The sequence below is a fragment of the Protopterus annectens genome, chromosome 1.part0 (assembly GCF_019279795.1).
Source record: "Protopterus annectens isolate FY-2018-M chromosome 1.part0, PAN1.0, whole genome shotgun sequence".
Taxonomy (NCBI): Eukaryota; Metazoa; Chordata; order Ceratodontiformes; family Protopteridae; genus Protopterus; species Protopterus annectens.
In genome coordinates, this window is record NC_056725.1 from 904,883,886 (window position 1) to 904,901,207 (window position 17,322).

Here is a 17,322-nt window from a genome sequence, read left to right on the forward strand (position 1 = left end):
TGCACTTTTCCTAGGGACCTCCTTGGTGGGGTGTTCTGAAGAGGTTTCAGAAGAGACTGTAATACCCTGCTGGGTAGTCTGAAGGTCTCAGGATGGCTGTCTTGTGGCATTGAATGCTGAAGCTCTGGGCACAGATGCATCTCGGCAAATCGAAAATCCAAGGAGGCTGGACCAGTCAGTCCTGCCAAAGCAGATAAAACCCTCTTCACAACCTAGAAGGTCAGCCGCTCTGGAAAGAGAGGACATTTTGGGTCTGAGACGGCAGGCTTCCTGACAATAACCTCTTCCTGCCCCAAAAGCAGTCTCACCAAGAAGGAGATCAGAGTTGAACTATCCAATGCCAAAGGGCCAGGGCATAGAGACGGCTCCAAAAACGTTGGAGTCAACTCCATCTCCCGGGATCTGACATGGAGGCTCTAGCACAAAGAATCCTTCGGATCTGAAAAAGTTGGAGCCAAGGGAATCACAGTCCACTTTGGATCTGATGATAAGGAAATCCTTGGATCTGAGCCCGATGATCCCAGGAGACCCAGATCCTAGGTCTCTGAAACATCCAGTGGAATCAGAAGAACAGAATGAAATGGTGGAGTGGACAAGAGATGGACTGCCTGATCTGAGCTGGTAGGTGCTGGTAACACACCCATCTGGATCTGTGCCAAGAGAAACTTCCTCATCATCTGATCCACATCTTCTTCGGTTAGACCTCTAGATGACAGAGATGATGCCAGTGGACAAGATTTTGTATGGCTCCTCTCTAAGAAATGAGAAGACAGCCTAGAAACAGCAGGATCAACCGATGGGGAATACTGGGTCCTGGATAAAGTCATAGGATCCTGAGTCATAGGATCTGACAGTTTCTTAGTGGGATCCAAAGGAATCGGATCTGACAATATCTTTCTCTTCAGATCCAGAGGTACTGGATCTGACAATCTCTTTCTCTTTGGATCCAAGGGGAAAGCGGTATGAGACTTCCTCGGATCCAATTTTGATTTCATCCTGGAAGGCTATGAGGATGGAGCCAAAGAAGTAGATGGAGCCGGAGATTTCAACTCCTTTATTTTTTTTTGTGGGTGGTTGAGCCACTGCAATAGTCTCTCCAAAAGGACAAAGTAACAACCCTTTAAATTTCAACTTGTTTTTTTCTATCCACCCCCAGCGCATGGATTAAAATTTCTACAAATGGAACATTCTTGATGAAGATGTTGAGGGGCCAAACAGTAAACACATAGACTATGAGTGTCTGACATAGGCATTTTATGTCCATACTTAGAACATATTTTGAAACTGGACAGACCTTTTTCTGCCATGGTAATGGCAAAGAGAAATGGAAGACGGGAGCTTGATATAAATAAGTTTAGGTATTTTTTTTTTTTTTGTTAACAGAAAGGGAATAAAGATGGGATCAAAAGTAATAGCATTTACCAACAAAAGTAAGTAAGGTTACTCTAACAAGTAAGACGAGAAGAGAGACTACCAACAATGGTATTGTATCTATCGAGTAAGAAAAAGCAGGAAGAAATTCAATCAACTATGAAGAAAAAAAATTTATACATAACTTTATAAGGGTATGGGGACAATAAAGGAAGAAAGATATGATAAAAATATTCAACTTATCTGAAAAATAAGTGATGAGCCTCAAGAGCTACTAGCAACCACATCTTTCTTGAAAAGAGGCAAACAAGTTTGAGGTAACTTAAAGGTGGTGCATTATGGGTAAGGGAGAAACTTGAGAGCTTTTTGGTTCCCACAAGCGTTAGTAATAGTCAGATCTGAGGATTAGATCCGAACCCATCAGTTGAGGATAGAATGAAAACTGACAACATCAGATCTTCTGTTATTTCCAAACTCTTACAGCTCATTAGACCTGCAGACAATAGGCTTGTGTTTCTTACCTCTTTTTGATCTGATGGTCCTGCTGCATTCACAGGCTGATAGAGTAGCATGTAGCCAGTGGCACCGATAGCAGCTTCCCATTTCACTTGCATTGAATGAGTACCAACATCATAAATATTCATATTTCGAACAGTAGGAATTGGCACTGTCAAAGAAAATGAAATAATGCAATGCAATTAAAAAAAGTACTTTAAAGTCATGTGTTGAAAACTGTGTGCCACATGAACAGCAGACAATAAAATCCATAAGGAACTTTCCTGTTCCCACTTAAACATTTTTCTATGATACCATCACAACAGAAATAAATAAGCAGTGTGTAGAAAACAGGCTATACTATTCATTTATGAATTATCCATCTTTTGCAGCAAACAGGGTTGAATTCACAGTTTCATCCCAGTTATTTATTTATTTAACATTTGTTGACTGGTGAGACCTGACTAGGACAGAGCCTATTTTCAGAGAAGGCCTGGGAGAAATGCTCCTGATGCATGTCTTTAGAATGTGAGAGGAAACTGGAATACCCTTAGGAAACCCATGTGAATGCAGGAAGAGCATGCAAACTCCACACAGAAGGCACCCCAGTTGAGAATCGAACCAGAGAACCTCTTGCTGTGAGGTGACAGCATTAACCGCTGCACCACTACACTTCCCAATGAATAATGAACTCCTATATTAAAATGTGAGAAATTCACAAAAGGTTGGCAGAAACACAAAAGGGTTATACAGTAGAACTCACAGGGCTGGAATAGAAAGCAAGCTGACTATGACCAGATGGAGAAAGTGATTATGAGAATTGAACTGTCAGGTGAAAAGGTCCATAAGCAGTAGAGTGATATAAGTTCACTGCATGGGCCAGCTTTGTTTAGTATATTTATATCAAAAATTAGATCTGCGTTGAACACCAAGATGAGCTTGCATGCTGATGACATGAATAATGGTGCTATTGTTGTGATGCCTCCACAGAGATGAGTGGCAGTTTATATTGTGAGCATTAAGGACGAAAAGTATAGCATATTATACATACTTAATGGGAAAACCTAAGGAAAAGTTACTGTCTTGGTGGGATAAATTGCAATTGTGTAAAATTTTACCATAACACTGTTGCAGTATTCTAGACAGAAGGGAATCTCCCGCTCAGGGCAGCCTGACACTCGGCCAGTATAGAAATGCCTAATGATCTTGTATGTGCCTTACGCCACACATATGCTCCCCTCACAGAATGCAGGGCATAAAAGGGACGTATGGATGCAAATACCCAGAAATGAATTGCCCCAGAAGACAACAATCTCCATAGGACAATGGAGTCCATGCTCATCCAGAAGGAAAAAATGCAGAAGAAAGAGGGAAAACCCTCAGCCAAAAGGGAATCTAAAATAAAAAGCAGATCAAACAAGAGGAGTTGGAGGGAGGGAGTGAATATTGCAACTGTTATGGTAAGATTTTACGCAAGTGTACTATGTCCTTCTATATTACTGATGCAGAATTCTAAACAGAAGACAGAGTAAAAGAAATCAAGAAATAGAATGGAACATGGAAGGCAGAGAAGAGACCTCAACAGACCCATATAAAACAGTTTCAGCAAAATCTGCTCTGACCCCAAAGACCACATCCAGCTTATAATGCTTAGTAAAGGTATGCACTGAAGACCAAGTAGCAGTTTCAAGAATGGAATTGGTGTCCAACCACTTGAAGAAGGCACCAGAATAGGCAACAGTCCTAGTGGAATGAGCTCTAACAGTAGTAGACAGAGATTTGCCATGAAAAGAATAACAAAAGGAAATAGCCTTAGATGTTCAGGAGGAGACAGTTTGCTTAGAAACAGCCAAACCCAAAGACCTGGGATGAAAGGAAACAAAAAATTATCAGACTTATCAATGGCCTTAGATTTTTCTAAATATTACCTGAGCTATCTGTGCTAATCCAGTTTATGCAGGACCCCCCTTACTAGCAGACTGAGGAAAAGGGAAAAAGGAACTGAGTTGTAACAACTGATTCAAGGACAACTCATTTACTACTTTGGGTAAAAAAAAAGGATTAGAACAAAGGGACACCCTGTCTCTGTGAAAAAAACAAAAAAGGAGGAAGGGCCATAAGGGCCTGGAGTTCAGAAACCATCCAAGCAGAAGTGAAAGCAACAAAACAGTTTTCCAAGTACAATGTTGCAAAGAAGCTGAATCTGCATGCTCAAAATGAGCCTGAGTCAGTTTTTCCAAAACAAAATTAAGGTCCCAAGGAGGAGGAATAGGTTTCCTTTGAGGCCTAATATGCAGGACACCTTTAAGAAATTGTTTGCCCTCACATGAAGCCAAAGAAGGAATCAAGGGCAGACAAGCAGAAATGGCTGACAAATGGGCCTTCACAGAAGAATATTCCAGGCCAGACTGGAGCAACTTATACAAATAAGAAAGGATCAAAGGGAACCCCACTGAAAAAGGGTCCTGGTTATGAGCATGGCACCAGATAGAAAACCTTTTCCATTTGGACATATAAGATTTTCTACTTGAGGGTTTCCTTGCTTCCTGTAATCAAAACCCTATCACCCACAGTATCAGTTGAAGAGTGGATAAGTGAGGATGGATGACAGACCCCTTGTCCTGTGTGAGGAGATCCAACCAGTAAGGTAACTTGTGGTGATTGCCCCTGGTCAGATGCATTAAGAGGGGAACCAGTGCTGTCTTGACCAAAAGGGAGTCACTAGCAAGATTCTGAGGGAGTCCAGCCGAATCTTCTGCAGGACTCTTGGAAGTAGTATAAGAGGAGGGAAATCATAAAAAACACCCTCTTCTATGAAAAAGAAAGGACATCTATCTTCCATGTCAGATGGCATGCCATGCTGGAACAGAACAGAGGAAGCTGACTGCTCAGAGGGTAGCCAAAAAGATCTACCTGAGGAATACTCCTCCTATGGACAATGTCCAGAAACATGTCTCTGTGAAGCATCCATTTGTAAGCCTGTGTTCTGGACCTGCTCAGAGAGTCTGCCACTAGATTGTGCTCTGAAGGAATGTATACTGCCTGAAGAGTTAACTGATAACTAACAGTCACCTCCAAAGTCTGAACAGCCATCCTGCAGAGGAGGTAAGATTTTGTGCCTCACTGCTTGTTGACATACCACATCAATGTAGTGCTGTCTGTGCACAACTTCAAGGGGCATGGAGAGAACATGGGGTGAAAAACTTGAAGGGCCAGGCCCGAATCAGATTTCTCATCTCTTTGAATATGATATGGTCTGACTTCTGATGCAGGCCCAGAGACATTGAACTTTTAGGTGACCAAAACAAGTCCTCCACCCCATGTCTCGGAGTTGTGAACAGTTCTTGAGAAGGGACTGGAGGCTGAAAGGGCCAGCCTGCACTGACAGTGAAGTGTTGAATCCACCACTCAAATTCCTTCTTTAGACAGGGAAGGAGAGGTACACTGAAATCCTGAGGGTGACAATGCTGCAGCCAAAGTGAACTGAGGTACCACTGAAGCTTCCACATATGCAGTCTGGCAAAAGGGAGCATTGGAATATAAGAGGATTTGAATCCCAGGGCCCAAAGAAGCTCCCAGGTTGGCATGGCTGTCAGAGGAAGAAAAGACTGAAAGAAGGCTGTCAATGACAAAACATTTGGAGGTGGAAGAGAGGCCAACACGGGCACAGCCTGAATCCTGCATCCCAGATACACATGATCCTGAGACAGAGTTAAGAAGGACTTTTGGAAGTTGATAGTGATCCTCAGACTTTGAAGAAGGAGATGATGAACTCCAGATCCTGTAACAGGTGAATGGGACAATGTGTCTGAAGCAATAGGTCATCTAAATAAGGAAAAAATCTGAATGCCCTGGAGCCTGCAGAAAGCAATTACAGGAGCTAGGAATTTTGTGAATACCCTTGGGGCAGTAGACAGGGCAACAGAGGAAATTAAAAATGAAAGAAAGACACAGAGAAATGTAAAAACTTCCTGAAAAGAGGGTGAATAGGGATATGAAGGTAAGCATCTTTCAGATCCAAACATACCAAAAAAGTCTGGGGTAGTAAAAGAAGAAAAAGGCCTTGAAGAGTAAGCATCCAAAAAGAAGGGACGGTGAGATAGGTGTGGAGCCAGTAGAAATCCAGAATAGGTGCCCAAGTGCCTTCCTTTCGAGGAACCAGGAGCATTCTGGAATAAAAACCCTTTCCCACTTGGGAAGGGGGAGCAGCTTGAATGGTTCCTTGGTTTACCAAGGGACCTAGAACCTCCAGGAAATGAGGAAGCTCCTCTACAGGAGGTGGAGAAATCCCTGAAAAAGGGGGAAGATACTTCCATATCATGAAATAGCTCTGATGGATGATATAAAGAATTCAAGAGTCTGAAGTGATGAGATGCCAGTTTGAAAGACAAAAGGAAAGCTGAAGGGCAGAAAAACTGCTCTAAAAGAAGGGGGGTGAACTGCCAAAATGAAGCAGGCTTATCAGAGAAAGGAAGCTTCGGTCCAGAGAAATCTGAGAAGCCTTAGCAGAGGGGTCCACATACCACCTTTTGTGCCCTTGGAGGCCTGGCAGGGTTGCCTTTGAACAAAAGCAAATCTAAAAGGATAATTCCTCTGGAACTTAGGGATATTAGAAACAAAAATATGTTTAAGGTCCTGCAAGGCTTTGCCTTTGTCTTGAACAGACTTAAACATGTCAGCAGTAGCAGCAGCAGTCTCAAAAAGATATTTATTATCCAAAGGAGCATCCAACAACTTGGCCTTAATCTCCTTGGGTGGGGACTAGTGAAGAAAACAAGAATATCATCTCATGACAGACCTAAAAGCCACAGCCCTGGAAGAGGCATCAGCAGCATCATATCTACACTTAATACAGTGGCAAACCACTTGAGAAACACAACCTAAAATAGACAAGGCAGAGGATTTGCACTCAGGATCAGGGAGATCAGAAATAACCTGGCAAGCCTGAACAATCATGTGGGTCTGGTAAGTAACAGCCCTAAAGGCCAAAGTCGAAGCAGTGTAAACCTTTTTACCAATCCTCTCCATTGCCCTGCTATCCTTATCAGAAGGTTACAGTTTGGAAGAGGGCAAAAGCTTAAAAGGTTTGTCAAAAGAGACTGACACTACAGCAGAATCAACAGAAGGACATTTAAATAAAAATTTACAATCGTCAGGAACATTACAGAACCTATCTGGTTTCTTTGCAACAGAAAGCTGATAATCAGGAGATTCGAAGCAACAATGAAAGTATCTAGCATGGCAACCAACACAGGACGAACTGCTGATGGTTTAGAAGTATTCACCTGAAGCAACTCATAATATCTTCTTTGACTAACAGACACTTGAGAAGAATCTCACTTGAAGTATTCCATCATCACAGTAAGTGTGTCCCTAATGGACATTTCCTCAAAAGGAGACTCAGGGCTAACAGACTCCTCCTCATCACAACCATAATCCAAAAGTGAAGGCATCTGTGAAGAATAGAATTCATCAGACACTGAATCTTCATCCAAGGAATCCAGTTCCCTCTGTCATTTAGAAGTAGAGCTCTAATGAGGAGCAGGTACTGAACCCCCTTGGGGTGGCTTTAGGGCCATCAAGGCAAAAAACAAGCCCTGAGTAAACTCTTGCCATTCCCTTCGAAGATACCTAGGATGGACCAAAACATGCCTCAGATTTTGTCTTTTTTTGGAAGGGACATCAGCCCTAACAAATTCTGGAGATTCCAACCCTTGACAAGATTTGATAAAGAGCCTGGAACCTCCTCCCTAACTAATATCTGCAGAATCACTCTAGGACCCGCTGAGATAATCAACAATGGCTCTCTGTCGATGTGCAGAGTAGATGCCTGCAAAGCCTCAGAGGATGTGAGAAAAGACAGATTCGCACTGGCCTCCAATGGGGTTGCTGCACAGGAATACGATATAGACCCTGTACAACCTACAGAGCTATTACCCACTTCTAGAAAGATTTCCAGTGGAGGCTGCACAGCTAAAGAATCTGACCAAGACTTCTTGGCTTCCTTCTTCTACTGGAAGTATCGCGGGGGTTAACGGATTCTGCAGTGGTGCCCTGGGCTAACTGTTCAACCCATTGGTTTTCAAAATAAATGGCCAGGGAAGACGAACAGCTTCAGTGTCTTAGGCATAAACGCCTTAGAGATACTACAAGAGGTATGGTTGTGGGAAGCACCCAAACAAAAAAGGCACTGTTCCTGATGATTCTTCTATGGAATCTACCTCCCACACTGACATTCTTCCTTCTTGGATGCTTGGATGATATGAACTCCAGGTAGCAAAATAAAATAGAAAACCAAGAAAAAAAAAAACTTATCTGGTGACTAATATTCACCACAGCAACAAAGCATTCAGTCCAACTAGCAATAATGGCATTCAAACTGGCAGCAAAGAAGCTCTGGGTAGCTGCATCCATACATCTCTTTTATGCCCTACATTCTGTGTGGGGAGCATAAGTGTGGTTTACAGCGCATACAAGATCATTAGGCTTTTGTATACTGGCTGAGCACCAGGCTGCCCTGGATGGGAGATCTCTTCTGTTTAGAATACTCCAACAGTGATATAGAAGAACATCTGTAAGTGTAACAGAACACAAAAGGTATCTCTGGGTGATGTTCACTCCCTAAGCTGAATTATGCTAAGCATGAGGAAAGGAAGGTGGTGACATCTAATTGGGTACTAGGATATATAGTAAATAGACTAGATTCCAGAAATACTGTTGTTATGTTGTCTCTGAACAGGATACTAACAAGCTTGCATTTTGAAGATGGTATACAGTTTTAGTGGTTGTACTGTAGGAGAAAAAAGTAGACTGGTAAAAATGTGCAGCACAGACTTACTTATATGGTGAAAGGAATTGAGGCTATGAGGCATGAGGACAGAAAGATGGTTGTATAAAACGTAGAAGAAAGAAACAGTGAAGAGAACATAATTTGAAAATACAGTATTGCTTAGCATAAGTGAAAAGGCTACACTGACGAAGTAGAGAACAGACAAAGGAACATAGATGGTAAATGGATAGATAACAGTTAAAATCTGAGTTGAGAAAAAAACGACTTCATTGAGAGTGCACTATGGCCCTGGACAGCAGTACCTGAAGAAGTGTTCTACAGTAGGTCACCAAACAGGTTGAAAGTATCTGGAGTTATTGCAAGAAAATAACAGAGAAAACATCTGGGAGAAGGATTTATTTGTAGTAGTAAGACCAATAATCATCTTCATTTGACAGCTTTGTTTTTTTGTTCATCACAGGCCATATAAGTCTTTGACTTTCAGGCTTTGAAGAAGGATTCTAGTGACAGGATCATGACAATCAGCTGATAACTCTGTTGATTATGACACAGTGCTAAAACCTTGGGTCTAAACACATAGCATTGGATGAGTTGTACATGTCCCCTAGAGGTCCTCTATGTGTGGAACGTGCAGGGCGAATACGTGGGGCAAAGCTTAAAACAAGAAAATTACTACCATGTTTATTAATATTGCCAGCTGACTAGGTTACAGAATAATGCATGCAAACAAATGCTTGTATTAGGGACGCTACCAAAATACTTGCTTTTTCTTTAAAACATGACTAAACTTCACTAGTTTGCTAATCACCTGATTTTGACAAACTCTGGCTCAAAATGCATGAATTACAATTTCAAGAGGGGTAGGCCTAAGCCTAAGACAGGGAAAAAGCTGGGTACAGGGCAAACAGCTAAGTCCACACACCACACTTGCCTCCTCAAAAGGAAGATAACTGTTGCTGATTGCAGGAAAGAAAACATTACCTTCTATTCACCTATCTGTAACCTAGTAAGTGCAAAAGAACTGTGCTGCCTTCATTTCAAGAATACTAGGCAAAAGCACTCTGCTGAAGGTGGCTGCAGCATAATTTTTATATCTTTTACACTTTAGAAATGGAAAGGGAAGTGGGAACTTACCTAGACTATAAAATGGATGACAGTGGCTGAGCGTATTATAAAATGGAAGGGACTATATATATTAAAGAGATGGAGAAGCCCAATCTGCAGACAGTAGCTATATAAATGATTACAGGGGAACTATTTTGGCTTAATGGGTATGTTTGATGCATGCACTGTACGATATAAACACTAAATTGTACTGTCTTACAATTTATATGATAGTGCACCAGCTGTGGCAATCTGTCTCTAACATTCCCAAGTATCAGGTATTGTGGTGCTGGGTAAATGTGTCCTAGTATTTCAGATTGAAAAGAGTACATGTAGATGAGATCATTTATGGCTATCACCTCTAACTTAGCAGATGAGTGCACTCTTTTTCCTATATGTATCCAACAGCCTAGATTACCTGTCATTTGGGAAGTGAAAAGGATGCCTGTGAAATGTAAACAAGGTTAGGATCTGTAGAAAAACTAGCTATCAGAATATTAAACCACTTTGAATGGCTTACGTCCTTGCAACAGAATGCAAAAGATGGGTATGGATAATCCTGGTGAGGACTTCTCTTCAAAGAAATTAATCTAGTCTCTTGCTTCAGGGAAATGCACTGGATTTGAACATCTTCTTCAAAGACATGTGCTCAAATGTTTCAAAAAATGCATTTAGTAAACACTGTTTTCCCTTTCTCAATTCACTAAACAACACAGAAAGGAAAAAGAGTTTTGCCAAAACATAAGTATCTTTCTTTTCTTTCAACTAATGACATTCTCAGAGTTTTTACTTTACTGTAAAATTTACATGGAGAGTGAGGGTTATAACCACAAATGTGAGAGATGTGGAGCTCACATTCTGCGTAAAGGATTATTTATGAAACTATGTGCCTTCACAGTCCTCTGACCCTAGTTTTGTGGAGTTCCTCCAGCAGTGTCCCCTTAACCATCAGCTGTCCGATATTTCTCTTTCTGCCATTGGTTTCATATAACCTCTCCAAATGTGTCAGTGAACCCATCTGACAAAAAGGTATATGGCAGATATGGAAATTGATTAATTAGGTGCAGAGAGAGGGAGATAGAGAGATAGTTGCATCATGTGTATTGCTCCAGGCTTTTGTTGTTTTGTCCTAGTTCATTCATATACATGATTTTATTCACAAATAGTATCCAATGGGCACCAAGAGGAGATCACCCCACCCTCTGCAAGATCATGTTCCCTCTGTCTAACTGCTTACCTAAAATACTTGTCAATGTCTTCTTTCACACCGGCTCCAATTTCACTACTAGAATTGGAACAGTAGACATGCTATGGCATATCCCCTATGCCGTCCCATCTATCTATGTCTATCTATCTATCTATCTATCTATCTATCTATCTATCTATCTATCTATCTATCATTCAGTCAGTCTACCCATCTATCCTTTGTTGACTTGGCTAATCATACTAGGCCAGTGTCTTTTCAAAGGAGACTGAAGGTGGTATTCATACTGATTGTTATTTTGGCACTGGCAAAAAGGAACTTTCCCTGCTCCTTTCAAGTGCCATAGGATCTTTTACATCCACCTGAACTACCACTAACTCAGGCAGATGGGTGTTCAGTTTTTACCGTTGCTCCCAAAGAACAGCTCACTCAGAACTGCAGCACTCCCTACAGCTGCACTGCAGTATCAGTAATGGAAAACAATCAAATCACCTGGTGGGAACAGAACCATGACCTTATACTCTTCCAGCATAAAAGGTGAGTGTGCTACCTAATGAGCCACTGACATTACTTCATCTTTCCCATCCCAGCCCACACTGGTTCTTCAAGAACCCAGGCTGCTAATCAAATGTGCTATGCACAACATACTCTGGGTTTCTTTCCTCACTGTCATGAAGGCAACTTAATTTGTGCTTTTGGTAAAATCTGCTGTTTTAAAGCTTTGGTGTTATACCTGCTCTAGTGCTTGAACTGACATCACTTCTAGTACTACAAGTTTAAATAAATGTTCTTCATAAGCAGTAGTTGTAATTATGGTTTCCATTTTAAGGTAATTTTCCTGTGCCCACAAAGTTGTGTGATCTCCAGAATCCTGGATGGACAGCTTAGTCCGTCTAAAGCAAAATAGTTTGGATGGGTGTATATCCCAAATTAGTAATGTGGAACCACCTAAGTCCAGTTCAGTTCCAGTCATAGTGCTTCCTTCTCAGTACTATCCTTCCTACCTACACCTTCCACTGGTTATCTTCACTCTCAATGCTTCTTCAAAAAAGTGGGGGAACCTGCCCCCCCCCAAAAAAAAATACACTTCTTGGCCCACCCCACACCACTCTTCAGTTCCTATTGCCTTTCTGTATGCTCCTCTGCTTACTCTTACTCATTTCTGACTGTCCTATCACTCAGTTTTCTTCCCATTTATGTTGGTACTTTGTGCCCATGTAACACCTATGTGATGCTTTGACACTCACCTGAGTGCACATAGTGTTGGGCAAGCAATGTGCATGTCAATCTCCCCAGGTCCCTTGATTACTCATATCATGGTCAGTTAAGTTATACTATTACAGCCATTTTCTCTGCTCAAAGATTTTTTATGCAGCACTGTCCCTATACTCCCATGTCCTTTTGTGACTTTAACTTTCTAAAACCAACAACAAAGAAAGAATACCCACACTGTGCAGGTTGCTGGATTTTGAGTTTAATATTGTCTGGTATTTGCAATAAGGAAATATACTAGTCAGTAGTTAAGTCAAAAATTGTATTTACTTGAAGTACTTTTACTATTATAAAACAAACAAAATCCTTACTTTACAAACTTTGCTTTCAGACTAGCATGATCCCTTAAAGCAAGTTTGCCTTTACTACTGACTGTCCACATTTGAGATGAATCACTTTAACAAATAAGTGCAGAATTAAACTGAATGGGTGGACTGAAAGGGCACGCAAGCACTACAACCTACAGTCAGGGCCATGAGCATGAAGAATATACACATTTGTAATTCCTGCTGCACAGCACCACATGACTAGCATTTGTGCTCGAGTGTTCACTTCCATCCCAGCCAAAAGCATGGCAGTAAAACAAAGGATGCCATATGCAGGGTGGGCAGCTGTGAATATAAGCAACAAATTACTAAGAAAGAAACAAAGAACTGCATTATTTTAACAGCATCACAAAGGTACCACAGACAAAGGCAGGCTATGTGCTTAATGAAATATTGCATTCTTTAACACAAAACCAAAATACACTTTACTAAATGGTTTCTTCTCCCATTGTCATGCTATACTGTATGTTAGAGTTCATAAGGAAAAACCCACAATTAGGGCTTAAATTTTGTACAAGGGCAAAAAACTGAATACAGAGATCTTGCATATGATAGTCTAAAGTACTGGAATATGGGAAATGTTCAAAATGTACATATTTTTCTGCAAGTACAAGAAATTAGAATGGTCTTCCTTGGAATCCAGATCACATAATACATCACAAGATAAACATTACAGCAACAGAGATCAGCTAACTTACATGTTGTTTCTGAGCCTTTCAGCGGATCACTGGTTTTATCTCCTGATAGTGCATATACATTAACCAAATACTCTGTTTCAGGATTCAAGTCCGTCAAAACAGTTGTAGTGATAGAGCCATCTACAAATACCTGTGTTAAAAAAAAATATATATATATATATTTAGGGATGGCAAGTTACTAGAAGGGATAAATCCCACTTATCCTGCATTAGTCATATAATCACAGTAAAACATACAATGACGTTCTTTTGCAAGTTACCCTAAGGTAATACATAGGTATCACACGGTTCTATCAATGGTAACCATTAATAAAGTCTAAACTAAGTAAATACTAGATACAGGCAGTCAGATGTGAACAGATATATTATTTTGAAACATGCAGTATTCCTGCAGTATTTTTTTATCCTGTGGGCTTGGAAATTTGTCTTTGGGTAGCACTTTGATTTGTTCTAGCTGCTCCATGAGCTTTGCATTAAATTCTATTTCATACAGCAATTCAGCTAAATCATGTTCACAGATACTAAAAATATGCTACAAGAGTCAGTAAAAACTCATTTAAAAGCACTTAAAACAATCAATTTTTCCATAAAAGCAAAGATAATAATGTGTGTAGCCTATGCAGGCAGTGTACAGGGACAAAGCTCTCACACAGGCAACCAAAGTCTGAACAGCAGCTCTGGCACTTGAGAGCTCAGCCACGGAGGAAGGGCATGCCCATCCTGAGGGAGGGAAAGTGGTTCTGTCAGACAGCGGAGGCTCATCATGATGCAGAGAGTTGGTGCCAGACAGATGTGGGCATGTCAGCACAAGTCAGTGAAGGAAGCCTTTGTCAGTGCATGCGGGGCAGCATGTATGCATGGACAGGTTAAAACAGCTCTTGCACTGATGGAAGTACTTGTTTGACCACCAACAGCAGGGTTATGTCATAATATCATTGCTAGGATGACAGCAAATTCACAAAGCATCCTTATGGCAGCCTGAATGACTGCCCCCCCCCCCCACCCCACCCCCAGCAGTCTAATGTTTGCTCAAGGGAAAGCTTCATGGTTTGCAGGGATAGTGGGGAAAAAAACACAAGACTATGTGTGCATGTGTGCGTGCGTTTGTGTTGTGCGTGCATGCATGTGTGTGTGTGTGTGTGTGTGTGTGTGTGTGTGTGTGTGTGTGTGTGTGTGTGTGTGTGTGTGTGTCTGTGTGTGTGTGTGTGTGTGTGTTCAGTAACACATGAAAGGGTGTGCACGGTACAGACATTACCACAAGAGTGTTGTAAAGCATAGGCATGAATGACATGTACCTTACATTCCCTGGGTATATAGTAATATCTGTACCATGCACAGCTCAAGTCCTTTATTGCACTTATAAAATGTGCATTTGTATTTTATTGCAGTTGCTATGGCAATTTTTCACTTTTCTGAACTGTATCTTCAGATATATTAGGTGAAAGATCTAGTATTGGTTTGGAACATACCTGAAGTGCAGATGTGTATCGATGTTATCTTTATTGATTTTTGTATTTGGTGTGTTTCTGCAATTGACAATTTTTCCCTGCTAAATGACTTTTCAACATGGTGACAATTTGTTGGATTTTATTGTCTGTGAGGGATTAGGGAGGGATATGTGACTGGATGTAAGGTATGGATGGCTTATATTATTTTATTACCATGCATGGAACAGATCTGATACACGGGTAACTAGCAATTTGATTGGTCAGTTCATACAGGTCACCTGTACCCCCACCCCCCCTGCTAATTATATAAACCAACTCCAAGATCCCATAATAGTGGGTTAAAATAAAATTCCCTGACACACTGCAATGCAATCTCCTTTAGAAAGCAGTAAGCACATACAAACAGAACATGTTTTTTGAGCATCCATTCTTTTTTAGCACCACAAAAAGCATTCACTTTTCTGAACATCAGCTGTTAGGGAATGGAGCCATACATATATACTCTACTACACTATATACAGTTTACTAGGAAGTAGCATTTCCTTCTACATATATGCTGGGGAAAGAGGCCAAAGATGTAATACAGTTTGTGTTGGCTTATATATGGTGCAGTGTGTACCATCATCATCAAGACATATCTTACTATGCATGAATAAAATTATTTCATAATGTTACAACTACATAAATCTTAAATATTTTAATATAACAAGTTAGTGTCTGTATCCTCTTCGTACTTTTTCAGTGTGCAGTCAGTTCTATAACACTTGTGATGATCTTATTACACTGTTTAAAATACATATTTATTTACACTAATTATGAGGCAATGATTTCCCTCAGTCAACCCCCTCAAGAAGGCACCTATCTAATGGGTTAACCACCTAGTCAGCATAATACAATAAATAAAGCTAAGCAGTTCTTCCCAAACACAAATGACCCTCTAGTCTGAAGTACTCTGAAAGACCTATAAGCAATATGATATGCAGTAGTTATACATAGTTTTGACAGAGTACTAATGAATAACCCAATAACATAATTTAATTTTGTTAGCGAGTAAATAAAAAAAAACATCAAACTTAGGTGATAGCAACTACGTTTAAAAAGTTAAGTTTTTGTATGATAACCATGTACATAGAAAAATATTCAATCTAAAGCATCTGTAGCCTTAAATACAATATTGAAGCAAGCTTCTGTGGGTGCTGATTGTCACATTAAGAGCTACATGACGCAACTAATTCAGATATACGGAATCTGATATAGGCTCTGACATATGTACTGACCTCCTTAGGCCTGCCAGCAATGGTGGAATATTCAACTCTGTATCTCTCCACATTGTCACCAGCAGCAGTCCAGCTCACTCTGAATGAACCTGGAGTGACTTCCGATGTTCTTAGATTCAAAGGGGCACTTAAAGTTTCTGTGAAGTAAACACAGGTAAGGGTCACACCACACAGTATTTATATTTCAATCCTGCCAGTCATATCAGATAGGTAGACACATAGATTAGTTTTGCACATTGCTCGTGACAAAGTTGTTACTTGCCTATTTCGTTGTTAGAAATGATTTAATAACAAATTCTGTATACTGTCCCTTACAGCAATAACATTTTGTACTTCATAGAGTTTATTTTTATTACACCTCCATGTTCATAGGCTATCATTATTAAATTACAATTCTTTTTGTATTTAATCATTAAGTATACCAAACCACTTCCAAGTTACTGCAATAAACAAAACTGCAAAGTGGTAAAAGAAATTGTTTTCACAGGAAGACAAGCTCCCATGTACCCCCCCCCCCATGTGGGGGCTTTACCCCACAACCAGATCTATGTATATACTAATCTGAGGACACACAAAACAGGAAAAAAAAGAAAAAGGTGAAAAACCTTTGAGGCCAGGAAGGCAACAATTGTGATATTTGCTGAAATGAAGATCTGTGTATGGATGGAGATTGGTGAGGGCATGGAGAATGAGTTTAGATGGCCTTAAAGAGGTTCTAGAAAACCATCCTGTGAATCAGGAGAGGAAGGCAAGCCATCACCTAGGCTGTTACCACCAAGAGTACAGAAATACTAACCTTCACTGGACACACTAGGAAGTGGAAGAAGCACTACAAGACACTCCCAAATCTGGGATACTTGCCCTCGTCTGAAAAGGTGATGGTAGAATGAGCTAGCAAGACTAGTTTGGTTTCTGTAGATTATGTGAGTACAACTGTTCTGTTGTGGCAAGGCTAGGAGAGAGAAAATGACATCCAGCTGGAAATTCTGAGGGCACTGGCCATTGTTGGGGTGTCATGATTATCTTACCTTTCAATGTGTGCAGGATGTCAGAAAAAAACATCTGGACTGGCAAGCTGAGGTCACTATCTCCATTAAAAATGGAGACAAGAGGGTGTGTTCCAGTTGCAGCATGGTTATGGTCCTTAGATTCCTTGGGAAAGCCTATACAAGGGGGTTGAAAAGCAAATTTCATTCAAAGTCAAGCTTCTGAGACTTAAGAAAAATGTAGATTTTGTTCTGTTGTGGAAAAGTGGATCAGTTTTTTTTCCTTGCCTAGAATACACTGTAGGACTTTACCAATACTAGCTACATGTTTTGTGGGTCTGAAGAAGGCATA

The 17,322-nt window shown here is 40.6% G+C and overlaps 1 protein-coding gene across 3 annotated transcripts in view; it reads right to left on the reverse strand.

Moving 5' to 3' along the window:
- COL12A1 (collagen type XII alpha 1 chain) overlaps positions 1-17,322 on the reverse strand; it is a 589,904-nt gene that overhangs the window by 366,621 nt on the left and 205,961 nt on the right. For all 3 annotated transcript variants that reach the window (XM_044063907.1, XM_044063925.1, XM_044063915.1), the window contains 3 exons: positions 15,985-16,121; positions 13,261-13,390; positions 1,893-2,038 (listed from right to left, as the gene is read on the reverse strand). In XM_044063907.1, coding sequence (XP_043919842.1) covers positions 1,893-2,038; positions 13,261-13,390; positions 15,985-16,121 — 413 coding nt within the window. The remainder of the gene's footprint in view (positions 1-1,892; positions 2,039-13,260; positions 13,391-15,984; positions 16,122-17,322) is intronic.